At 46.8% G+C, this 23403-nt stretch overlaps 1 protein-coding gene across 9 annotated transcripts in view; it reads left to right on the forward strand.

The window, feature by feature from the left end:
• ALS2CL (ALS2 C-terminal like) overlaps positions 1-23403 on the forward strand; it is a 97017-nt gene that overhangs the window by 32222 nt on the left and 41392 nt on the right. For 8 of the 9 annotated variants that reach the window (XM_072154537.1, XM_072154536.1, XM_072154544.1 and 5 more), the window contains 6 exons: positions 1851-1970; positions 12400-12519; positions 13373-13449; positions 20991-21057; positions 21301-21497; positions 21654-21719. In XM_072154537.1, coding sequence (XP_072010638.1) covers positions 1851-1970; positions 12400-12519; positions 13373-13449; positions 20991-21057; positions 21301-21497; positions 21654-21719 — 647 coding nt within the window. The remainder of the gene's footprint in view (positions 1-1850; positions 1971-12399; positions 12520-13372; positions 13450-20990; positions 21058-21300; positions 21498-21653; positions 21720-23403) is intronic. The other variant, XM_072154545.1, reaches the window with a different exon arrangement.

A 23403-nucleotide genomic window follows, 5' to 3' on the forward strand; every position in this document is an offset into this window, starting at 1 on the left:
ACAGGAGGAGGCTGCTGGGGGACAGGAGGAGGCTGCTGGGGGGACAGGTGAAGGCTGCTGGGGGACACGGGAGGAGGTTGCTGGAGGACACCGAAAGAGGCTGGAGGACAGGAGCTGCAGGAGGAGGATGGAGGCCACAGGAGGAGGATGGAGGTCACAGGAGGAGGATGGAGGTCACAGGAGGAGGATGGTGGACATGAGCTACAGAAGGAGGATGGTGGACATGAGCTACAGAAGGAGGATGGAGAACAGGGAGATACAGGAGGTGCAGGAGCTACAAGAGGAAGCTGGAGGCCACAGGAGGAGGATGGAGGACAGGGGGGCACAGGAGGAGGATGGAGGACAGTAGGCTACAGGAGGAGGCTACAGGAGGAGGGAGGAAAGGACACTACAGGAGGAGGATGGAGGGCAGGAGGAGGATGGAGGACAGGAGGATACAGGAGGAGGATAGAGGACAGGAGGAGGATACAGGAGGAGGATGGAGGATACTGGAGAAGGATGGAGGACAGGAGGATACGGGAGGAGGATGGAGGATACTGTAGAAGGATGGAGGATACTGGAGGAGGATGGAGGATACTGGAGGAGGATGGAGGACAGGAGGAGGATGGAGGACAGGAGGAGGATGGAGGATACTGGAGAAGGATGGAGGACAGGAGGATACAGGAGGAGGATTGAGGATACTGGAGAAGGATGGAGGACAGGAGGAGGATGGAGGATACTGGAGAAGGATGGAGGACAGGAGGATACAGGAGGAGGATGGAGGATACTGGAGAAGGATGGAGGACAGGAGGATACTGGAGAAGGATGGAGGACAGGACGAGATGGAGGGCAGGAGGAGGATAGAGGACAGGAGGAGGGTGGAGGATACTGGAGAAGGATGGAGGACAGGAGGAGGATGGAGGATACTGGAGAAGGATGGAGGACAGGATGATACAGGAGGAGGATGGAGGACAGGAGGAGGATGGAGGATACTGGAGAAGGATGGAGGACAGGAGACCACAGGAGGAGGATACTGGAGAAGGATGGAGGACAGGAGGAGGATGGAGGATACTGGAGAAGGATGGAGGGCAGGAGGAGGATGGAGGATACTGGAGAAGGATGGAGGACAGGAGGATACAGGAGGAGGATGGAGGATACTGGAGAAGGATGGAGGACAGGAGGATACTGGAGAAGGATGGAGGATACAGAAGGAGGTTGGAAGACAGGAGGAGGATGGAGGATACTGGAGAAGGATGGAGGACAGGAGGCCACAGGAGGAGGATACTGGAGAAGGATGGAGGACAGGAGGAGGATGGAGGATACTGGAGAAGGATGGAGGACAGGAGGCCACAGGAGGAGGATACTGGAGAAGGATGGAGGACAGGAGGAGGATGGAGGATACTGGAGAAGGATGGAGGACAGGAGGAGGATGGATAACAGGAGGCCACAGAATGAGGAGGATAGAGAACTGGGACCACACCATGTGAGGAGGGGTGGGGGTAGGGGTACAGATAGGATTATGTATAAATTTGGGAGATTAAATAAAAGTGGAAAACCAAATATAAAGGGAGGATAAAATTAAAGAGGGGTTTTATATGTTGCAGAGTTGCATTAAGTGTAATTATACGGGTCCACGGGGGGTTGAAGGAAAAGTAAGGGGCATTGTTCTATGTGGGGATCATCAAGGTCAATATTATATTATGCTTGTGGGTGTGGCAATGGGCGTGGTTTAGAAAAGGGGGAGGGGCTTTTTGCCCCTCTTTCTCTCGCCCAAAAGTTGGGAGGTATGGGATAAGTAGTAGCTGGAGGCTCAGAACACATTGTAACGCACCTGCAGCTCTGCAGCTGATCCTTTGGTTTCTCTCGTACAGGACGCGTCTCTTACGGATTCTGTCGCTGCGTTTGTCAGATTACAGACGTTTATCAGTCAGACGATGGACGAGGCCACACAGACCAAAATGCTCTGGAGCTCCGTGTCCGGCCGCCTGGGGGTAGGGAGCGCGCGTGTGAGGCGTGTACGTGCTGTGTGTGTATGAGATGTATAGGGGGTGTATGATACATGTGTATATGATGTGTGTGTGAGATGTATAGGGGGTGTATGATACATGTGTATATGATGTGTGTGAGATGTATAGGGGTGTATGATACATGTGTATATGATGTGTGTGTGAGATGTATAGGGGTGTATGATACATGTGGTGTGTATATGATGTGTGTGAGATGTATAGGGGGTGTATGATACATGTGTATATGATGTGTGTGTGAGATGTATAGGGGGTGTATGATACATGTGTATATGATGTGTGTGTGAGATGTATAGGGGGTGTATGATACATGTGTATATGATGTGTGTGTGAGATGTATAGGGGGTGTATGATACATGTGTATATGATGTGTGTGTGAGATGTATAGGGGTGTATGATACATGTGTATATGATGTGTGTGTGAGATGTATAGGGGGTGTATGATACATGTGTATATGATGTGTGTGAGATGTATAGGGGGTGTATGATACATGTGTATATGATGTGTGTGTGAGATGTATAGGGGGTGTATGATACATGTGTATATGATGTGTGTGTGAGATGTATAGGGGGTGTATGATACATGTGTATATGATGTGTGTGTGAGATGTATAGGGGGTGTATGATACATGTGTATATGATGTGTGTGTGAGATGTATAGGGGTGTATGATACATGTGTATATGATGTGTGTGTGAGATGTATAGGGGGTGTATGATACATGTGTATATGATGTGTGTGAGATGTATAGGGGGTGTATGATACATGTGTATATGATGTGTGTGTGAGGTGTATAGGGGGTGTATGATACATGTGTATATGATGTGTGTATGAGATGTATAGGGGGTGTATGATACATGTGTATATGATGTGTGTGTGAGGTGTATAGGGGGTGTATGATACATGTGTATATGATGTGTGTGTGAGATGTATAGGGGGTGTATGATACATGTGTGTGAGGTGTATAGGGGGTGTATGATACATGTGTATATGATGTGTGTGTGAGATGTATAGGGGGTGTATGATACATGTGTATATGATGTGTGTGAGGTGTATAGGGGGTGTATGATACATGTGTGTATGATGTGTGTGTGAGATGTATAGGGGGTGTATGATACATGTGTATATGATGTGTGTGTGAGATGTGTAGGGGGTGTATGATACATGTGTATATGATGTGTGTGTGAGATGTGTAGGGGGGGTATATTACATGTGTATATGATGTGTGTATGAGGTGTATAGGGGGTGTATGATACATGTGTATATGATGTGTGTGTGAGATGTATAGGGGGTGTATGATACATGTGTATGATGTGTGTGTGAGATGTATAGGGGGTGTATGGTACATGTGCATATGATGTGTGTGTGAGATGTATAGGGGGTGTATGATACATGTGTATATGATGTGTGTGTGAGATGTATAGGGGGTGTATGATACATGTGTATATGATGTGTGTGTGAGATGTATAGGGGGTGTATGGTACATGTGCATATGATGTGTGTGTGAGATGTATAGGGGGTGTATGATACATGTGTATATGATGTGTGTGTGAGATGTATAGGGGGTGTATGATACATGTGTATATGATGTGTGTGTGAGATGTATAGGGGGTGTATGATACATGTGTATATGATGTGTGTAGAGATGTATAGGGGGTGTATGATACATGTGTATATGATGTGTGTGTGAGATGTATAGGGGGTGTATGATACATGTGTATATGATGTGTGAATGAGATGTATAGGGGGTGTATGATACATGTGTATATGATGTGTGTATGAGGTGTATAGGGGGTGTATGATACATGTGTATATGATGTGTGTGTGAGATGTATAGGGGGGTGTATGATACATGTGTATATGATGTGTGTGTGAGATGTATAGGGGGTGTATGATACATGTGTATATGATGTGTGTGTGAGATGTATAGGGGTGTATGATACATGCGTATATGATGTGTGTGTGAGATGTATAGGGGGTGTATGATACATGTGTATATGATGTGTGTGTGAGATGTATAGGGGGTGTATGATACATGTGTATATGATGTGTGTGTGAGATGTATAGGGGGTGTATGATACATGTGTATATGATGTGTGTGTGAGATGTATAGGGGGTGTATGATACATGTGTATATGATGTGTATGAGATGTATAGGGGGTGTATGATACATGTGTATATGATGTGTGTGTGAGATGTATAGGGGGTGTATGATACATGTGTATATGATGTGTATGAGATGTATAGGGGGTGTATGATACATGTGTATATGATGTGTGTGTGAGATGTATAGGGGGTGTATGATACATGTGTATATGATGTGTATGAGATGTATAGGGGGTGTATGATACATGTGTATATGATGTGTGTGTGAGATGTATAGGGGGTGTATGATACATGTGTATATGATGTGTGTGTGAGATGTATAGGGGGTGTATGATACATGTGTATATGATGTGTGTATGAGATGTATAGGGGGTGTATGATACATGTGTGTGAGATGTATAGGGGGTGTATGATACATGTGTATATGATGTGTGTGTGAGATGTATAGGGGGTGTATGATACATGTGTGTGAGATGTATAGGGGGTGTATGATACATGTGTATATGATGTGTGTGTGAGGTGTATAGGGGGTGTATGATACATGTGTATATGATGTGTGTGTGAGGTGTATAGGGGGTGTATGATACATGTGTATATGATGTGTGTGTGAGGTGTATAGGGGGTGTATGATACATGTGTATATGATGTGTGTGTGAGATGTATAGGGGTTGTATGATACATGTGTATATGATGTGTGTGTGTGTGAGGTGTATAGGGGGTGTATGATACATGTGTATATGATGTGTGTGTGAGATGTATAGGGGTTGTATGATACATGTGTATATGATGTGTGTGTGAGGCGTATAGGGGGTGTATGATACATGTGTATATGATGTGTGTATGAGATGTATAGGGGGTGTATGATACATGTGCATATGATGTGTGTGTGAGATGTATAGGGGGTGTATGATACATGTGCATATGATGTGTGTGTGAGATGTATAGGGGGTGTATGATACATGTGTATATGATGTGTGTGAGATGTATAGGGGGTGTATGATACATGCGTATATGATGTGTGTGTGAGATGTATAGGGGGTGTATGATACATGTGTATATGATGTGTGTGTGAGATGTATAGGGGGTGTATGATACATGTGTGTATGATGTGTGTGTGAGATGTATAGGGGGTGTATGATACATGTGTGTGAGATGTATAGGGGGTGTATGATACATGTGTATATGATGTGTGTGTGTGAGATGTATAGGGGGTGTATGATACATGTGTATATGATGTGTGTGTGAGATGTATAGGGGGTGTATGATACATGTGTATATGATGTGTGTATGAGATGTATAGGGGGTGTATGATACATGTGTGTGAGATGTATAGGGGGTGTATGATACATGTGTATATGATGTGTGTGTGAGATGTATAGGGGGTGTATGATACATGTGTGTGAGATGTATAGGGGGTGTATGATACATGTGTATATGATGTGTGTGTGAGGTGTATAGGGGGTGTATGATACATGTGTATATGATGTGTGTGTGAGATGTATAGGGGTTGTATGATACATGTGTATATGATGTGTGTGTGAGGTGTATAGGGGGTGTATGATACATGTGTATATGATGTGTGTGTGAGATGTATAGGGGGTGTATGATACATGTGTGTGAGATGTATAGGGGGTGTATGATACATGTGTGTATGATGTGTGTGTGAGGTGTATAGGGGGTGTATGATACATGTGTATATGATGTGTGTGAGATGTATAGGGGGTGTATGATACATGTGTATATGATGTGTGTGTGTGAGGTGTATAGGGGGTGTATGGTACATGTGTATATGATGTGTGTGTGAGATGTATAGGGGGTGTATGATACATGTGTATATGATGTGTGTGTGAGATGTATAGGGGGTGTATGATACATGTGTATATGATGTGTGTGTGAGATGTATAGGGGGTGTATGATACATGTGCATATGATGTGTGTGTGAGATGTATAGGGGGTGTATGGTACATGTGTATATGATGTGTGTGTGAGATGTATAGGGGGTGTATGATACATGTGCATATGATGTGTGTGTGTGAGATGTATAGGGGGTGTATGATACATGTGTATATGATGTGTGTGTGAGATGTAAAGGGGGTGTATGATACATGTGTATATGATGTGTGTGTGAGATGTATAGGGGGTGTATGATACATGTGTGTATGATGTGTGTGTGAGATGTATAGGGGGGTGTATGATACATGTGTGTATGATGTGTGTGTGAGATGTATGGGGGGTGTATGATACATGTGTATATGATGTGTGTGTGAGATGTATAGGGGGTGTATGATACATGTGTATGATGTGTGTGTGAGATGTATAGGGGGTGTATGATACATGTGTATATGATGTGTGTGTGAGATGTATAGGGGGTGTATGATACATGTGTATATGATGTGTGTGTGAGATGTATAGGGGGTGTATGATACATGTGTATATGATGTGTGTGTGAGATGTATAGGGGGTGTATGATACATGTGTATATGATGTGTGTGTGAGATGTATAGGGGGTGTATGATACATGTGTATATGATGTGTGTGTGAGATGTATAGGGGGTGTATGATACATGTGTATATGATGTGTGTGTGAGATGTATAGGGGGTGTATGATACATGTGTATATGATGTGTGTATGAGATGTATAGGGGGTGTATGATACATGTGTGTATGATGTGTGTGTGAGATGTATAGGGGGTGTATGATACATGTGTATATGATGTGTGTATGAGATGTATAGGGGGTGTATGATACATGTGTGTATGATGTGTGTGTGAGATGTATAGGGGGTGTATGATACATGTGCATATGATGTGTGTGTGAGATGTATAGGGGGTGTATGATACATGTGTATATGATGTGTGTGTGAGATGTATAGGGGGTGTATGATACATGTGTATATGATGTGTGTGTGAGGTGTATAGGGGTTGTATGATACATGTGTATATGATGTGTGTGTGTGATGTATAGGGGGTGTATGATACATGTGTATATGATGTGTGTGTGAGGTGTATAGGGGTTGTATGATACATGTGTATATGATGTGTGTGTGTGTGAGGTGTATAGGGGGTGTATGATACATGTGTATGATGTGTGTGTGAGATGTATAGGGGGTGTATGATACATGTGTATATGATGTGTGTGTGAGGTGTATAGGGGGTGTATGATACATGTGTATATGATGTGTGTATGAGATGTATAGGGGGTGTATGATACATGTGTGTATGATGTGTGTGTGAGATGTATAGGGGGTGTATGATACATGTGCATATGATGTGTGAGATGTATAGGGGGTGTATGACACATGTGCATATGATGTGTGTGTGAGATGTATAGGGGGTGTATGATACATGTGTATATGATGTGTGTGAGATGTATAGGGGGTGTATGATACATGCGTATATGATGTGTGTGTGAGATGTATAGGGGGTGTATGATACATGTGTATATGATGTGTATGAGATGTATAGGGGGTGTATGATACATGTGTATATGATGTGTGTGTGTGAGATGTATAGGGGGTGTATGATACATGTGTATATGATGTGTGTGTGAGATGTATAGGGGGTGTATGATACATGTGTATATGATGTGTGTATGAGATGTATAGGGGGTGTATGATACATGTGTGTGAGATGTATAGGGGGTGTATGATACATGTGTATATGATGTGTGTGTGAGATGTATAGGGGGTGTATGATACATGTGTGTGAGATGTATAGGGGGTGTATGATACATGTGTATATGATGTGTGTGTGAGGTGTATAGGGGGTGTATGATACATGTGTATATGATGTGTGTGAGATGTATAGGGGGTGTATGATACATGTGTATATGATGTGTGTAGAGATGTATAGGGGGTGTATGATACATGTGTATATGATGTGTGTGAGATGTATAGGGGGTGTATGATACATGTGTATATGATGTGTGTGTGAGATGTATAGGGGTTGTATGATACATGTGTATATGATGTGTGTGTGAGGTGTATAGGGGGTGTATGATACATGTGTATATGATGTGTGTGTGAGATGTATAGGGGGTGTATGATACATGTGTGTGAGATGTATAGGGGGTGTATGATACATGTGTGTATGATGTGTGTGTAAGGTGTATAGGGGGTGTATGATACATGTGTATATGATGTGTGTGAGATGTATAGTGGTGTATGATACATGTGTATATGATGTGTGTGTGTGAGATGTATAGGGGGTGTATGATACATGTGTGTGAGATGTATAGGGGGTGTATGATACATGTGTATATGATGTGTGTAGAGATGTATAGGGGGTGTATGATACATGTGTATATGATGTGTGTGTGAGATGTATAGGGGGGTGTATGATACATGTGTATATGATGTGTGTGTGAGATGTATAGGGGGTGTATGATACATGTGTATATGATGTGTGAATGAGATGTATAGGGGGTGTATGATACATGTGTATATGATGTGTGTGTGAGGTGTATAGGGGGTGTATGATACATGTGTATATGATGTGTGTGTGAGATGTATAGGGGGTGTATGATACATGTGTATATGATGTGTGTGTGAGATGTATAGGGGGTGTATGATACATGTGTATATGATGTGTGTGTGTGAGATGTATAGGGGGTGTATGATACATGTGTATATGATGTGTGTGTGAGATGTATAGGGGGTGTATGATACATGTGTGTATGATGTGTGTGTGAGATGTATAGGGGGTGTATGATACATGTGTATGATGTGTGTGTGAGATGTATAGGGGGTGTATGATACATGTGTATATGATGTGTGTGTGAGATGTATAGGGGGTGTATGATACATGTGTATATGATGTGTGTGTGAGATGTATAGGGGGTGTATGATACATGTGTATATGATGTGTGTGAGATGTATAGGGGGTGTATGATACATGTGTATATGATGTGTGTGTGAGATGTATAGGGGATGTATGATACATGTGTATATGATGTGTGTGTGAGATGTATAGGGGGTGTATGATACATGTGTATATGATGTGTGTGTGTGAGATGTATAGGGGGTGTATGATACATGTGTATATGATGTGTGTGTGAGATGTATAGGGGGTGTATGATACATGTGTATATGATGTGTGTGTGAGATGTATAGGGGGTGTATGATACATGTGTATATGATGTGTGTGAGATGTATAGGGGGTGTATGGTACATGTGTATATGATGTGTGTGTGTGAGATGTATAGGGGGTGTATGATACATGTGTATGATGTGTGTGTGAGATGTATAGGGGGTGTATGATACATGTATATGATGTGTGTGTGAGATGTATTGGGGGTGTATGATACATGTGTATGATGTGTGTATGAGATGTATAGGGGGTGTATGATACATGTGTATATGATGTGTGTGAGATGTATAGGGGGTGTATGATACATGTGTATATGATGTGTGTGTGAGATGTATAGGGGGTGTATGATACATGTGTATATGATGTGTGTGTGAGATGTATAGGGGGTGTATGATACATGTGTATATGATGTGTGTGTGAGATGTATAGGGGGTGTATGATACATGTGTATATGATGTGTGTGTGAGATGTATAGGGGGTGTATGATACATGTGTATATGATGTGTGTGTGAGATGTATAGGGGGTGTATGATACATGTGTATATGATGTGTGTGTGAGATGTATAGGGGGTGTATGATACATGTGTGTATGATGTGTGTGTGAGATGTATAGGGGGTGTATGATACATGTGTATATGATGTGTGTAGAGATGTATAGGGGGTGTATGATACATGTGTATATGATGTGTGTGTGAGATGTATAGGGGGTGTATGATACATGTGGGTATGATGTGTGTGTGAGATGTATAGGGGTGTATGATACATGTGTATATGATGTGTGTGTGAGATGTATAGGGGGTGTATGATACATGTGGGTATGATGTGTGTGTGAGATGTATAGGGGGTGTATGATACATGTGTATATGATGTGTGTGTGAGATGTATAGGGGGTGTATGATACATGTGTATATGATGTGTGTGTGAGATGTATAGGGGGTGTATGATACATGTGTATATGATGTGTGTGTGAGATGTATAGGGGGTGTATGATACATGTGTGTATGATGTGTGTGTGAGATGTATAGGGGGTGTATGATACATGTGTATATGATGTGTGTAGAGATGTATAGGGGGTGTATGATACATGTGTATATGATGTGTGTGTGAGATGTATAGGGGGTGTATGATACATGTGTATATGATGTGTGTGTGAGATGTATGGGGGGTGTATGATACATGTGTATATGATGTGTGTGTGATGTATGGGGGGTGTATAATACATGTGTATATGATGTGTGTGTGAGATGTATAGGGGTGTATGATACATGTGTATGATGTGTGTGTGAGATGTATAGGGGGTGTATGATACATGTGTATATGATGTGTGTGTGAGATGTATAGGGGGTGTATGATACATGTGTATATGATGCGTGTAGAGATGTATAGGGGTGTATGATACATGTGTATATGATGTGTGTGTGAGATGTATAGGGGGTGTATGATACATGTGTATATGATGCGTGTAGAGATGTATAGGGGTGTATGATACATGTGTATATGATGTGTGTGTGAGATGTATAGGGGGTGTATGATACATGTGGGTATGATGTGTGTGTGAGATGTATAGGGGGTGTATGATACATGTGTATATGATGTGTGTGTGAGATGTATAGGGGGTGTATGATACATGTGTATATGATGCGTGTAGAGATGTATAGGGGTGTATGATACATGTGTATATGATGTGTGTGTGAGATGTATAGGGGGTGTATGATACATGTGGGTATGATGTGTGTGTGAGATGTATAGGGGGTGTATGATACATGTGTATATGATGTGTGTGTGAGATGTATAGGGGGTGTATGATACATGTGTATATGATGCGTGTAGAGATGTATAGGGGTGTATGATACATGTGTATATGATGTGTGTGTGAGATGTATAGGGGGTGTATGATACATGTGGGTATGATGTGTGTGTGAGATGTATAGGGGGTGTATGATACATGTGTATATGATGTGTGTGTGAGATGTATAGGGGGTGTATGATACATGTGTATATGATGTGTGTGTGAGATGTATAGGGGGTGTATGATACATGTGGGTATGATGTGTGTGTGAGATGTATAGGGGTGTATGATACATGTGTATATGATGTGTGTGTGAGATGTATAGGGGGTGTATGATACATGTGGGTATGATGTGTGTGTGAGATGTATAGGGGGTGTATGATACATGTGTATATGATGTGTGTGTGAGATGTATAGGGGGTGTATGATACATGTGTATATGATGTGTGTGTGTGATGTATAGGGGGTGTATAATACATGTGTATATGATGTGTGTGTGAGATGTATAGGGGTGTATGATACATGTGTATGATGTGTGTGTGAGATGTATAGGGGGTGTATGATACATGTGTATATGATGTGTGTGTGAGATGTATAGGGGGTGTATGATACATGTGTATATGATGTGTGTGTGAGATGTATAGGGGGTGTATGATACATGTGTATATGATGCGTGTAGAGATGTATAGGGGTGTATGATACATGTGTATATGATGTGTGTGTGAGATGTATAGGGGGTGTATGATACATGTGGGTATGATGTGTGTGTGAGATGTATAGGGGGTGTATGATACATGTGTATATGATGTGTGTGTGAGATGTATAGGGGGTGTATGATACATGTGTGTATGATGTGTGTGTGAGATGTATAGGGGGTGTATGATACATGTGTATATGATGTGTGTGAGATGTATAGGGGGTGTATGATACATGTGTGTGAGATGTATAGGGGGTGTATGATACATGTGTGTATGATGTGTGTGTGAGATGTATAGGGGTGTATGATACATGTGTATGATGTGTGTGTGAGATGTATAGGGGGTGTATGATACATGTGTGTGAGATGTATAGGGGGTGTATGATACGTGTGTATGATGTGTGTGTGAGATGTATAGGGGTGTATGATACATGTGTATGATGTGTGTGTGAGATGTATAGGGGGTGTATGATACATGTGTATATGATGTGTGTGTGAGATGTATAGGGGGTGTATGATACATGTGTATATGATGTGTGTGTGAGATGTATAGGGGGTGTATGATACATGTGTGTGAGATGTATAGGGGGTATATGAGACGTGTAGGGGGTGTATGGTACATGCGGTGCCTATAGCTCAGCCATGTTCATGCTCCTCCCCTGTGCTGGTCCTGTCCTGATATCTTGGGGTGCTGACCCCCTGTACCCCTGTATTTTAGGCGGCTCTGTGCACCCCGGGCCGGAGACTACAGGAAGACAGTAAGAACGTCCTGGTGACGGTGACGCCGGGGAGATACGACCGCGTGCTGCTCTTCAGCGATGTCCTGGTCCTCCTGCAGGTGACCCCACACAGCGCTGACTGATACACTGTCACAGATCCTCTGCAGCGCAGGACCGTACACAGCGCTGACTGACACACTGTCACAGACCCTCTGCAGCGCAGGAGAGGACCGTACACGGCGCTGACTGATACACTGTCACAGACCCTCTGCATCGCAGGAGAGGACGCCACACAGCGCTGACTGATACACTGTCACAGACCCTCTGCAGCGCAGGAGAGCACCGTACACAGCGCTGACTGATACACTGTCACAGACCCTCTGCAGCGCAGGAGAGGACCGTACACGGCGCTGACTGTTACCCTGTCACAGACCCTCTGCAGCGCAGGAGAGGACAGCACACGGCGCTGACTGACACACTGTCACAGATCCTCTGCAGCGTAGGAGAGGACCGTACACGGCCCTGACTGATACACTGTCACAGACCCTCTGCAGCGCAGGAGAGCACCGTACACGGCCCTGACTGATACACTGTCACAGACCCTCTGCAGCGTAGGAGAGGACCGTACACGGCGCTGACTGATACACTGTCACAGATCCTCTGCAGCGTAGGAGAGGACCGTACACGGCGCTGACTGATACACTGTCACAGATCCTCTGCAGCGCAGGAGAGGACCGTACACGGCGCTGACTGATACACTGTCACAGACCCTCTGCAGCGCAGGAGAGGACCGTACACGGCGCTGACTGATACACTGTCACAGACCCTCTGCAGCGCAGGAGAGGACCGTACACGGCGCTGACTGATACACTGTCACAGACCCTCTGCAGCGCAGGAGAGGACCGTACACGGCGCTGACTGATACACTGTCACAGACCCTCTGCAGTGCTAAACAATATCTTGTTTTTAAAGGGGAATGAACCTCATATCTGTCACCTGCAAACAGTATGGATGGACACAGCGACCAATCAGAAATCAGAAGAGAACAAGTAAGAGACACAATCTATTACTCTCTGTTATCAGCCATTACACCCCGGGGAGAGGAGACTGTACAGGGGGGGATACAATCTATTACTCTCTGTTATCAGCCATTACACCCCGGGGAGAGGAGACTGTACAGGGGGATACAATCTATTACTCTCTGTTATCAGCCATTACACCCCGGGGAGAGGAGACTGTACAGGGGGGGATACAATCTATTACTCTCTGTTATCAGCCATTACACCCCGGGGAGAGGAGACTGTACAGGGGGATACAATCTATTACTCTCTGTTATCAGCCATTACACCCCGGGGAGAGGAGACTGTACAGGGGGGGATACAATCTATTACTCTCTGTTATCAGCCATTACATCCCGGGAGAGGAGACTGTACAGGAGGATACAATCTATTACTCTCTGTTATCAGCCATTACATCCCGGGGAGAGGAGACTGTACAGGGGGATACAATCTATTACTCTCTGTTATCAGCCATTACATCCCGGGGAGAGGAGACTGTACAGGGGGATACAATCTATTACTCTCTGTTATCAGCCATTACATCCCGGGGAGAGGAGACTGTACAGGGGGGGGATACAATCTATTACTCTCTGTTATCAGCCATTACACCCCGGGGAGAGGAGACTGTACAGGGGGGATACAATCTATTACTCTCTGTTATCAGCCATTACACCCCGGGGAGAGGAGACTGTACAGGGGGGGGGATACAATCTATTACTCTCTGTTATCAGCCATTACATCCCGGGGAGAGGAGACTGTACAGGGGGATACAATCTATTACTCTCTGTTATCAGCCATTACACCCCGGGGAGAGGAGACTGTACAGGGGGGATACAATCTATTACTCTCTGTTATCAGCCATTACACCCCGGGGAGAGGAGACTGTACAGGGGGGGATACAATCTATTACTCTCTGTTATCAGCCATTACACCCCGGGGAGAGGAGACTGTACAGGGGGGATACAATCTATTACTCTCTGTTATCAGCCATTACACCCCGGGGAGAGGAGACTGTACAGGGGGGATACAATCTATTACTCTCTGTTATCAGCCATTACATGCCGGGGAGAGGAGACTGTACAGGGGGGGGGGGGATACAATCTATTACTCTCTGTTATCAGCCATTACACCCCGGGGAGAGGAGACTGTACAGGGGGATACAATCTATTACTCTCTGTTATCAGCCATTACATCCCGGGGAGAGGAGACTGTACAGGGGGGATACAATCTATTACTCTCTGTTATCAGCCATTACATCCCGGGGAGAGGAGACTGTACAGGGGGGATACAATCTATTACTCTCTGTTATCAGCCATTACACCCCGGGGAGAGGAGACTGTACAGGGGGATACAATCTATTACTCTCTGTTATCAGCCATTACATCCCGGGGAGAGGAGACTGTACAGGGGGGATACAATCTATTACTCTCTGTTATCAGCCATTACATCCCGGGGAGAGGAGACTGTACAGGGGAGGATACAATCTATTACTCTCTGTTATCAGCCATTACATCCCGGGGAGAGGAGACTGTACAGGGGGATACAATCTATTACTCTCTGTTATCAGCCATTACATCCCGGGGAGAGGAGACTGTACAGGGGGGGATACAATCTATTACTCTCTGTTATCAGCCATTACACCCCGGGGAGAGGAGACTCTACAGGGGGGGATACAATCTATTACTCTCTGTTATCAGCCATTACACCCCGGGGAGAGGAGACTGTACAGGGGGGGATACAATCTATTACTCTCTGTTATCAGCCATTATACCCCGGGGAGAGGAGACTGTACAGGGGGGGATACAATCTATTACTCTCTGTTATCAGCCATTATACCCCGGGGAGAGGAGACTGTACAGGGGGATACAATCTATTACTCTCTGTTATCAGCCATTACATCCCGGGGAGAGGAGACTGTACAGGGGGATACAATCTATTACTCTCTGTTATCAGCCATTACATCCCGGGGAGAGGAGACTGTACAGGGGGGATACAATCTATTACTCTCTGTTATCAGCCATTACACCCCGGGGAGAGGAGACTGTACAGGGGGGGATACAATCTATTACTCTCTGTTATCAGCCATTACATCCCGGGGAGAGGAGACTGTACAGGGGGATACAATCTATTACTCTCTGTTATCAGCCATTACATCCCGGGGAGAGGAGACTGTACAGGGGGGGGGGGATACAATCTATTACTCTCTGTTATCAGCCATTATACCCCGGGGAGAGGAGACTGTACAGGGGGGATACAATCTATTACTCTCTGTTATCAGCCATTACACCCCGGGGAGAGGAGACTGTACAGGGGAGGATACAATCTATTACTCTCTGTTATCAGCCATTACATCCCGGGGAGAGGAGACTGTACAGGAGGATACAATCTATTACTCTCTGTTATCAGCCATTATACCCCGGGGAGAGGAGACTGTACAGGGGGATACAATCTATTACTCTCTGTTATCAGCCATTACATCCCGGGGAGAGGAGACTGTACAGGGGGGATACAATCTATTACTCTCTGTTATCAGCCATTACACCCCGGGGAGAGGAGACTGTACAGGGGGGGGATACAATCTATTACTCTCTGTTATCAGCCATTATACCCCGGGGAGAGGAGACTGTACAGGGGGGATACAATCTATTACTCTCTGTTATCAGCCATTATACCCCGGGGAGAGGAGACTGTACAGGGGGGATACAATCTATTACTCTCTGTTATCAGCCATTACATCCCGGGGAGAGGAGACTGTACAGGGGGGGATACAATCTATTACTCTCTGTTATCAGCCATTACATCCCGGGGAGAGGAGACTGTACAGGGGGGGATACAATCTATTACTCTCTGTTATCAGCCATTACACCCCGGGGAGAGGAGACTGTACAGGGGGGGATACAATCTATTACTCTCTGTTATCAGCCATTACATCCCGGGGAGAGGAGACTGTACAGGGGGGGATACAATCTATTACTCTCTGTTATCAGCCATTACACCCCGGGGAGAGGAGACTGTACAGGGGGGGGATACAATCTATTACTCTCTGTTATCAGCCATTACATCCCGGGGAGAGGAGACTGTACAGAGGGGGGGGGATACAATCTATTACTCTCTGTTATCAGCCATTACATCCCAGGGAGAGGAGACTGTACAGGGGGGATACAATCTATTACTCTCTGTTATCAGCCATTACACCCCGGGGAGAGGAGACTGTACAGGGGGGGATACAATCTATTACTCTCTGTTATCAGCCATTACATTCCGGGGAGAGGAGACTGTACAGGGGGGGATACAATCTATTACTCTCTGTTATCAGCCATTACATCCCGGGGAGAGGAGACTGTACAGGGGGGGGATACAATCTATTACTCTGTTATCAGCCATTACATCCCGGGGAGAGGAGACTGTACAGGGGGGGATACAATCTATTACTCTCTGTTATCAGCCATTACATCCCGGGGAGAGGAGACTGTACAGGGAGGGGGATACAATCTATTACTCTCTGTTATCAGCCATTACATCCCGGGGAGAGGAGACTGTACAGGGGGGGGATACAATCTATTACTCTCTGTTATCAGCCATTATACCCCGGGGAGAGGAGACTGTACAGGGGGGATACAATCTATTACTCTCTGTTATCAGCCATTACATCCCGGGGAGAGGAGACTGTACAGGGGGGGGGGGATACAATCTATTACTCTCTGTTATCAGCCATTACATCCCGGGGAGAGGAGACTGTACAGGGAGATACAATCTATTACTCTCTGTTATCAGCCATTACATCCCGGGGAGAGGAGACTGTACAGGGGGGGGGGCGATACAATCTATTACTCTCTGTTATCAGCCATTACATTCCGGGGAGAGGAGACTGTACAGGGGGGGATACAATCTATTACTCTCTGTTATCAGCCATTATACCCCGGGGAGAGGAGACTGTACAGGGGGGATACAATCTATTACTCTCTGTTATCAGCCATTACATCCCGGGGAGAGGAGACTGTACAGGGGGATACAATCTATTACTCTCTGTTATCAGCCATTACATCCCGGGAGAGGAGACTGTACAGGGGGGGATACAATCTATTACTCTCTGTTATCAGCCATTACACCCCGGGGAGAGGAGACTGTACAGGGGGGGATACAATCTATTACTCTCTGTTATCAGCCATTATACCCCGGGGAGAGGAGACTGTACAGGGGGGATACAATCTATTACTCTCTGTTATCAGCCATTACATCCCGGGGAGAGGAGACTGTACAGGGGGGATACAATCTATTACTCTCTGTTATCAGCCATTACATCCCGGGGAGAGGAGACTGTACAGGGGGGGGGGATACAATCTATTACTCTCTGTTATCAGCCATTACACCCCGGGGAGAGGAGACTGTACAGGGGGGATACAATCTATTACTCTCTGTTATCAGCCATTACATCCCGGGGAGAGGAGACTGTACAGGGGAGGATACAATCTATTACTCTCTGTTATCAGCCATTATACCCCGGGGGAGGAGACTGTACAGGGGGGATGCAATCTATTACTCTCTGTTATCAGCCATTACACCCCGGGGAGAGGAGACTGTACAGGGGGGATACAATCTATTACTCTCTGTTATCAGCCATTACACCCCGGGGAGAGGAGACTGTACAGGGGGGGGGGATACAATCTATTACTCTCTGTTATCAGCCATTACACCCCGGGGAGAGGAGACTGTACAGGGGGGGATACAATCTATTACTCTCTGTTATCAGCCATTACATCCCGGGGAGAGGAGACTGTACAGGGGGGGATACAATCTATTACTCTCTGTTATCAGCCATTACATCCCGGGGAGAGGAGACTGTACAGGGGGATACAATCTATTACTCTCTGTTATCAGCCATTACACCCCGGGGAGAGGAGACTGTACAGGGGAGGATACAATCTATTACTCTCTGTTATCAGCCATTACATCCCGGGGAGAGGAGACTGTACAGGGGGATACAATCTATTACTCTCTGTTATCAGCCATTATACCCCGGGGGGAGGAGACTGTACATGGGGATACAATCTATTACTCTCTGTTATCAGCCATTACATCCCGGGGAGAGGAGACTGTACAGGGGGGGGATACAATCTATTACTCTCTGTTATCAGCCATTACACCCCGGGGAGAGGAGACTGTACAGGGGGATACAATCTATTACTCTCTGTTATCAGCCATTATACCCCGGGGGGAGGAGACTGTACAGGGGGATACAATCTATTACTCTCTGTTATCAGCCATTACATCCCGGGGAGAGGAGACTGTACAGGGGGGGGATACAATCTATTACTCTCTGTTATCAGCCATTACACCCCGGGGAGAGGAGACTGTACAGGGGGGGGGATACAATCTATTACTCTCTGTTATCAGCCATTACATCCCGGGGAGAGGAGACTGTACAGGGGGGGGATACAATCTATTACTCTCTGTTATCAGCCATTATACCCCGGGGGGAGGAGACTGTACAGGGGGATACAATCTATTACTCTCTGTTATCAGCCATTACATCCCGGGGAGAGGAGACTGTACAGGGGGGGGATACAATCTATTACTCTCTGTTATCAGCCATTACACCCCGGGGAGAGGAGACTGTACAGTGGGGATACAATCTATTACTCTCTGTTATCAGCCATTACATCCCGGGGAGAGGAGACTGTACAGGGGGGATACAATCTATTACTCTCTGTTATCAGCCATTACATCCCGGGGAGAGGAGACTGTACAGGGGGGGATACAATCTATTACTCTCTGTTATCAGCCATTACATCCCGGGGAGAGGAGACTGTACAGGGGGATACAATCTATTACTCTCTGTTATCAGCCATTACACCCCGGGGAGAGGAGACTGTACAGGGGGGATACAATCTATTACTCTCTGTTATCAGCCATTATACCCCGGGGAGAGGAGACTGTACAGGGGGGGATACAATCTATTACTCTCTGTTATCAGCCATTACACCCCGGGGAGAGGAGACTGTACAGGGGGGATACAATCTATTACTCTCTGTTATCAGCCATTACATCCCGGGGAGAGGAGACTGTACAGGGGGGATACAATCTATTACTCTCTGTTATCAGCCATTACATCCCGGGGAGAGGAGACTGTACAGGGGGATACAATCTATTACTCTCTGTTATCAGCCATTACATCCCGGGGAGAGGAGACTGTACAAGGGGGATACAATCTATTACTCTCTGTTATCAGCCATTACACCCCGGGGAGAGGAGACTGTACAGGGGGGATACAATCTATTACTCTCTGTTATCAGCCATTACATCCCGGGGAGAGGAGACTGTACAGGGGGGGATACAATCTATTACTCTCTGTTATCAGCCATTACATCCCGGGGAGAGGAGACTGTACAGGGGGGGATACAATCTATTACTCTCTGTTATCAGCCATTACATCCCGTGCAGAGGAGACTGTACAGGGGGATACAATCTATTACTCTCTGTTATCAGCCATTACATCCCGGGGAGAGGAGACTGTACAGGGGGGGGGGGTATACAGTCTATTACTCTCTGTTATCAGCCATTACATCCCGGGGAGAGGAGACTGTACAGGGGGGATACAATCTATTACTCTCTGTTATCAGCCATTACATCCCGGGGAGAGGAGACTGTACAGGGGGGGATACAATCTATTACTCTCTGTTATCAGCCATTACATCCCGGGCAGAGGAGACTGTACAGGGGGATACAATCTATTACTCTCTGTTATCAGCCATTACATCCCGGGCAGAGGAGACTATACAGGGGGATACAATCTATTACTCTCTGTTATCAGCCATTACATCCCGGGGAGAGGAGACTGTACAGGGGGATACAATCTATTACTCTCTGTTATCAGCCATTACATCCCGGGGAGAGGAGACTGTACAGGGGGGGGATACAATCTATTACTCTCTGTTATCAGCCATTACATCCCGGGCAGAGGAGACTGTACAGGGGGATACAATCTATTACTCTCTGTTATCAGCCATTACACCCCGGGGAGAGGAGACTGTACAGGGGGGATACAATCTATTACTCTCTGTTATCAGCCATTACATCCCGGGGAGAGGAGACTGTACAGGGGGGGGGGGGTATACAGTCTATTACTCTCTGTTATCAGCCATTACATCCCGGGGAGAGGAGACTGTACAGGGGGGGATACAATCTATTACTCTCTGTTATCAGCCATTACATCCCGGGGAGAGGAGACTGTACAGGGGGGGATACAATCTATTACTCTCTGTTATCAGCCATTACATCCCGGGGAGAGGAGACTGTACAGGGGGATACAATCTATTACTCTCTGTTATCAGCCATTACATCCCGGGGAGAGGAGACTGTACAGGGGGGATACAATCTATTACTCTCTGTTATCAGCCATTACATCCCGGGGAGAGGAGACTGTACAGGGGGGGGATACAATCTATTACTCTCTGTTATCAGCCATTACATCCCGGGGAGAGGAGACTGTACAGGGGGGATACAATCACTTTGTCCCCATTGCTCTGTTTCAGCCTGGTGTTGCGGGTTGTGACTCCGGAGGACGAATTCTTCTTTTCCTGTAAGGAGCCGAAACATAAGGTGACATTGCTCCTCCACAGGTTATTGTAGGGTCCCAGGCGCATAGTTAGGTTGAGTTGGGCAGAGGCTAGGAGCTGGTGGCACAGGGGGGGGGGCTGGGGGGCTATGGGTGGCACGGGGGGGCAGGGGGGGCACATGGGGGGCACAGGACTTGGTGGGGATAATAGTTGCGGGTTTTCTGCTCGGTCTGTGATTTACCCTTGGATCCTCTAGTCACTGCTCAATCTGCTGCTCCGGTTCCAGGTGCTGTGGTCCTGGAAGATGAACCAGATGATCCGGCAGAGTCTGGAGGGGAGACGGGATTTCCCTTTATGGGGGAGATTGGGAGAATCCAGTGACCCCCCGACGTTGCGTCTGTGCTCGTACACGTATAGGAGCGAGGGCCGCTTCAGGAACGCGGTGTATGAGGGGGACATGTCCTGGGGGAAGCCGCACGGCACGTGAGTGACCTTCTGCGACCTGGGGGTGACGACCAATGTGACCACCAGGGGGCCGTCATGGGGGACACTACTCGTCACATCCCGGGGACATCAAATTACTAACAAAATCTGGTATAACAAATAATATATAAAAAATCTAAAAACCCTCCCCCACAGGGGAACACTGAGGTGGCCGAATGGACGCAACTACACGGGAGACTTCAAGTATGGACAAGAAGACGGGTGAGAGGCTGCAACACACTGACCCCCCCACATCCCCCATAACACTGACCTCCACATCCCCCCCCCATAACACTGACCCCCACATCCCCCATAACACTGACCCCCACATCCCCCATAACACTAACCCCCACATCCCCCCATAACACTGACCTCCACATCCCCCATAACACTGACCCCCACATCCCCCCCATAACACTGACCCCCACATCCCCCATAACACTGACCTCCACATCCCCCATAACACTGACCCCCACATCCCCCATAACACTGACCTCCACATCCCCCCATAACACTGACCTCCACATCCCCCATAACACTGACCCCCACAACACTGACCCCCACATCCCCCATAACACTGACCTCCACATCCCCCCATAACACTGACCCCCACATCCCCCCCATAACACTGACCTCCACATCCCCCCCATAACACTGACCTCCACATCCCCCCATAACACTGACCTCCACATCCCCCCATAACACTGACCTCCACATCCCCCATAACACTGACCCCCACAACACTGACCCCCACATCCCCCATAACACTGACCTCCACATCCCCCCATAACACTGACCTCCACATCCCCCATAACACTGACCCCCACAACACTGACCCCCACATCCCCCATAACACTGACCTCCACATCCCCCCATAACACTGACCCCCACATCCCCCATAACACTGACCTCCACATCCCCCCCCCCATAACACTGACCCCCACATCCCCCATAACACTGACCCCCACATCCCCCATAACACTGACCTCCACATCCCCCATAACACTGACCCCCACATCCCCCATAACACTGACCTCCACATCCCCCATAACACTGACCTCCACATCCCCCATAACACTGACCTCCACATCCCCCCATAACACTGACCTCCACATCCCCCCATAACACTGACCTCCACATCCTCCCCATAACACTGACCTCCACATCCCCCCATAACACTGACCCCCACATCCCCCCATAACTCTGACCTCCACATCCCCCATAACACTGACCTCCACATCCTCCCCATAACACTGACCTCCACATCCCCCCATAACACTGACCTCCACATCCCCCATAACACTGACCCCCACATCCCCCATAACACTGACCTCCACATCCTCCCCATAACACTGACCCCCACATCCCCCATAACACTGACCTCCACATCCCCCCATAACACTGACCTCCACATCCCCCCATAACACTGACCCCCACATCCCCCATAACACTGACCCCCACATCCCCCCATAACACTGACCTCCACATCCCCCATAACACTGACCTCCACATCCCCCCATAACACTGACCTCCACATCCCCCATAACACTGACCTCCACATCCCCCATAACACTGACCACCACATCCCCCCATAACACTGACCACCACATCCCCCCATAACACTGACCCCCACATCCCCCCATAACACTGACCTCCACATCCCCCATAACACTGACCTCCACATCCCCCATAACACTGACCTCCACATCCCCCCATAACACTGACCTCCACATCCCCCCATAACACTGACCCCCCACATCCCCCATAACACTGACCCCCACATCCCCCCATAACACTGACCCCCACATCCCCCCATAACACTGACCTCCACATCCCCCCATAACACTGACCTCCACATCCCCCCATAACACTGACCTCCACATCCCCCCATAACACTGACCCCCAC

The sequence above is a fragment of the Engystomops pustulosus genome, chromosome 5 (genome assembly GCF_040894005.1).
Source record: "Engystomops pustulosus chromosome 5, aEngPut4.maternal, whole genome shotgun sequence".
NCBI lineage: Eukaryota > Metazoa > Chordata > Amphibia > Anura > Leptodactylidae > Engystomops > Engystomops pustulosus.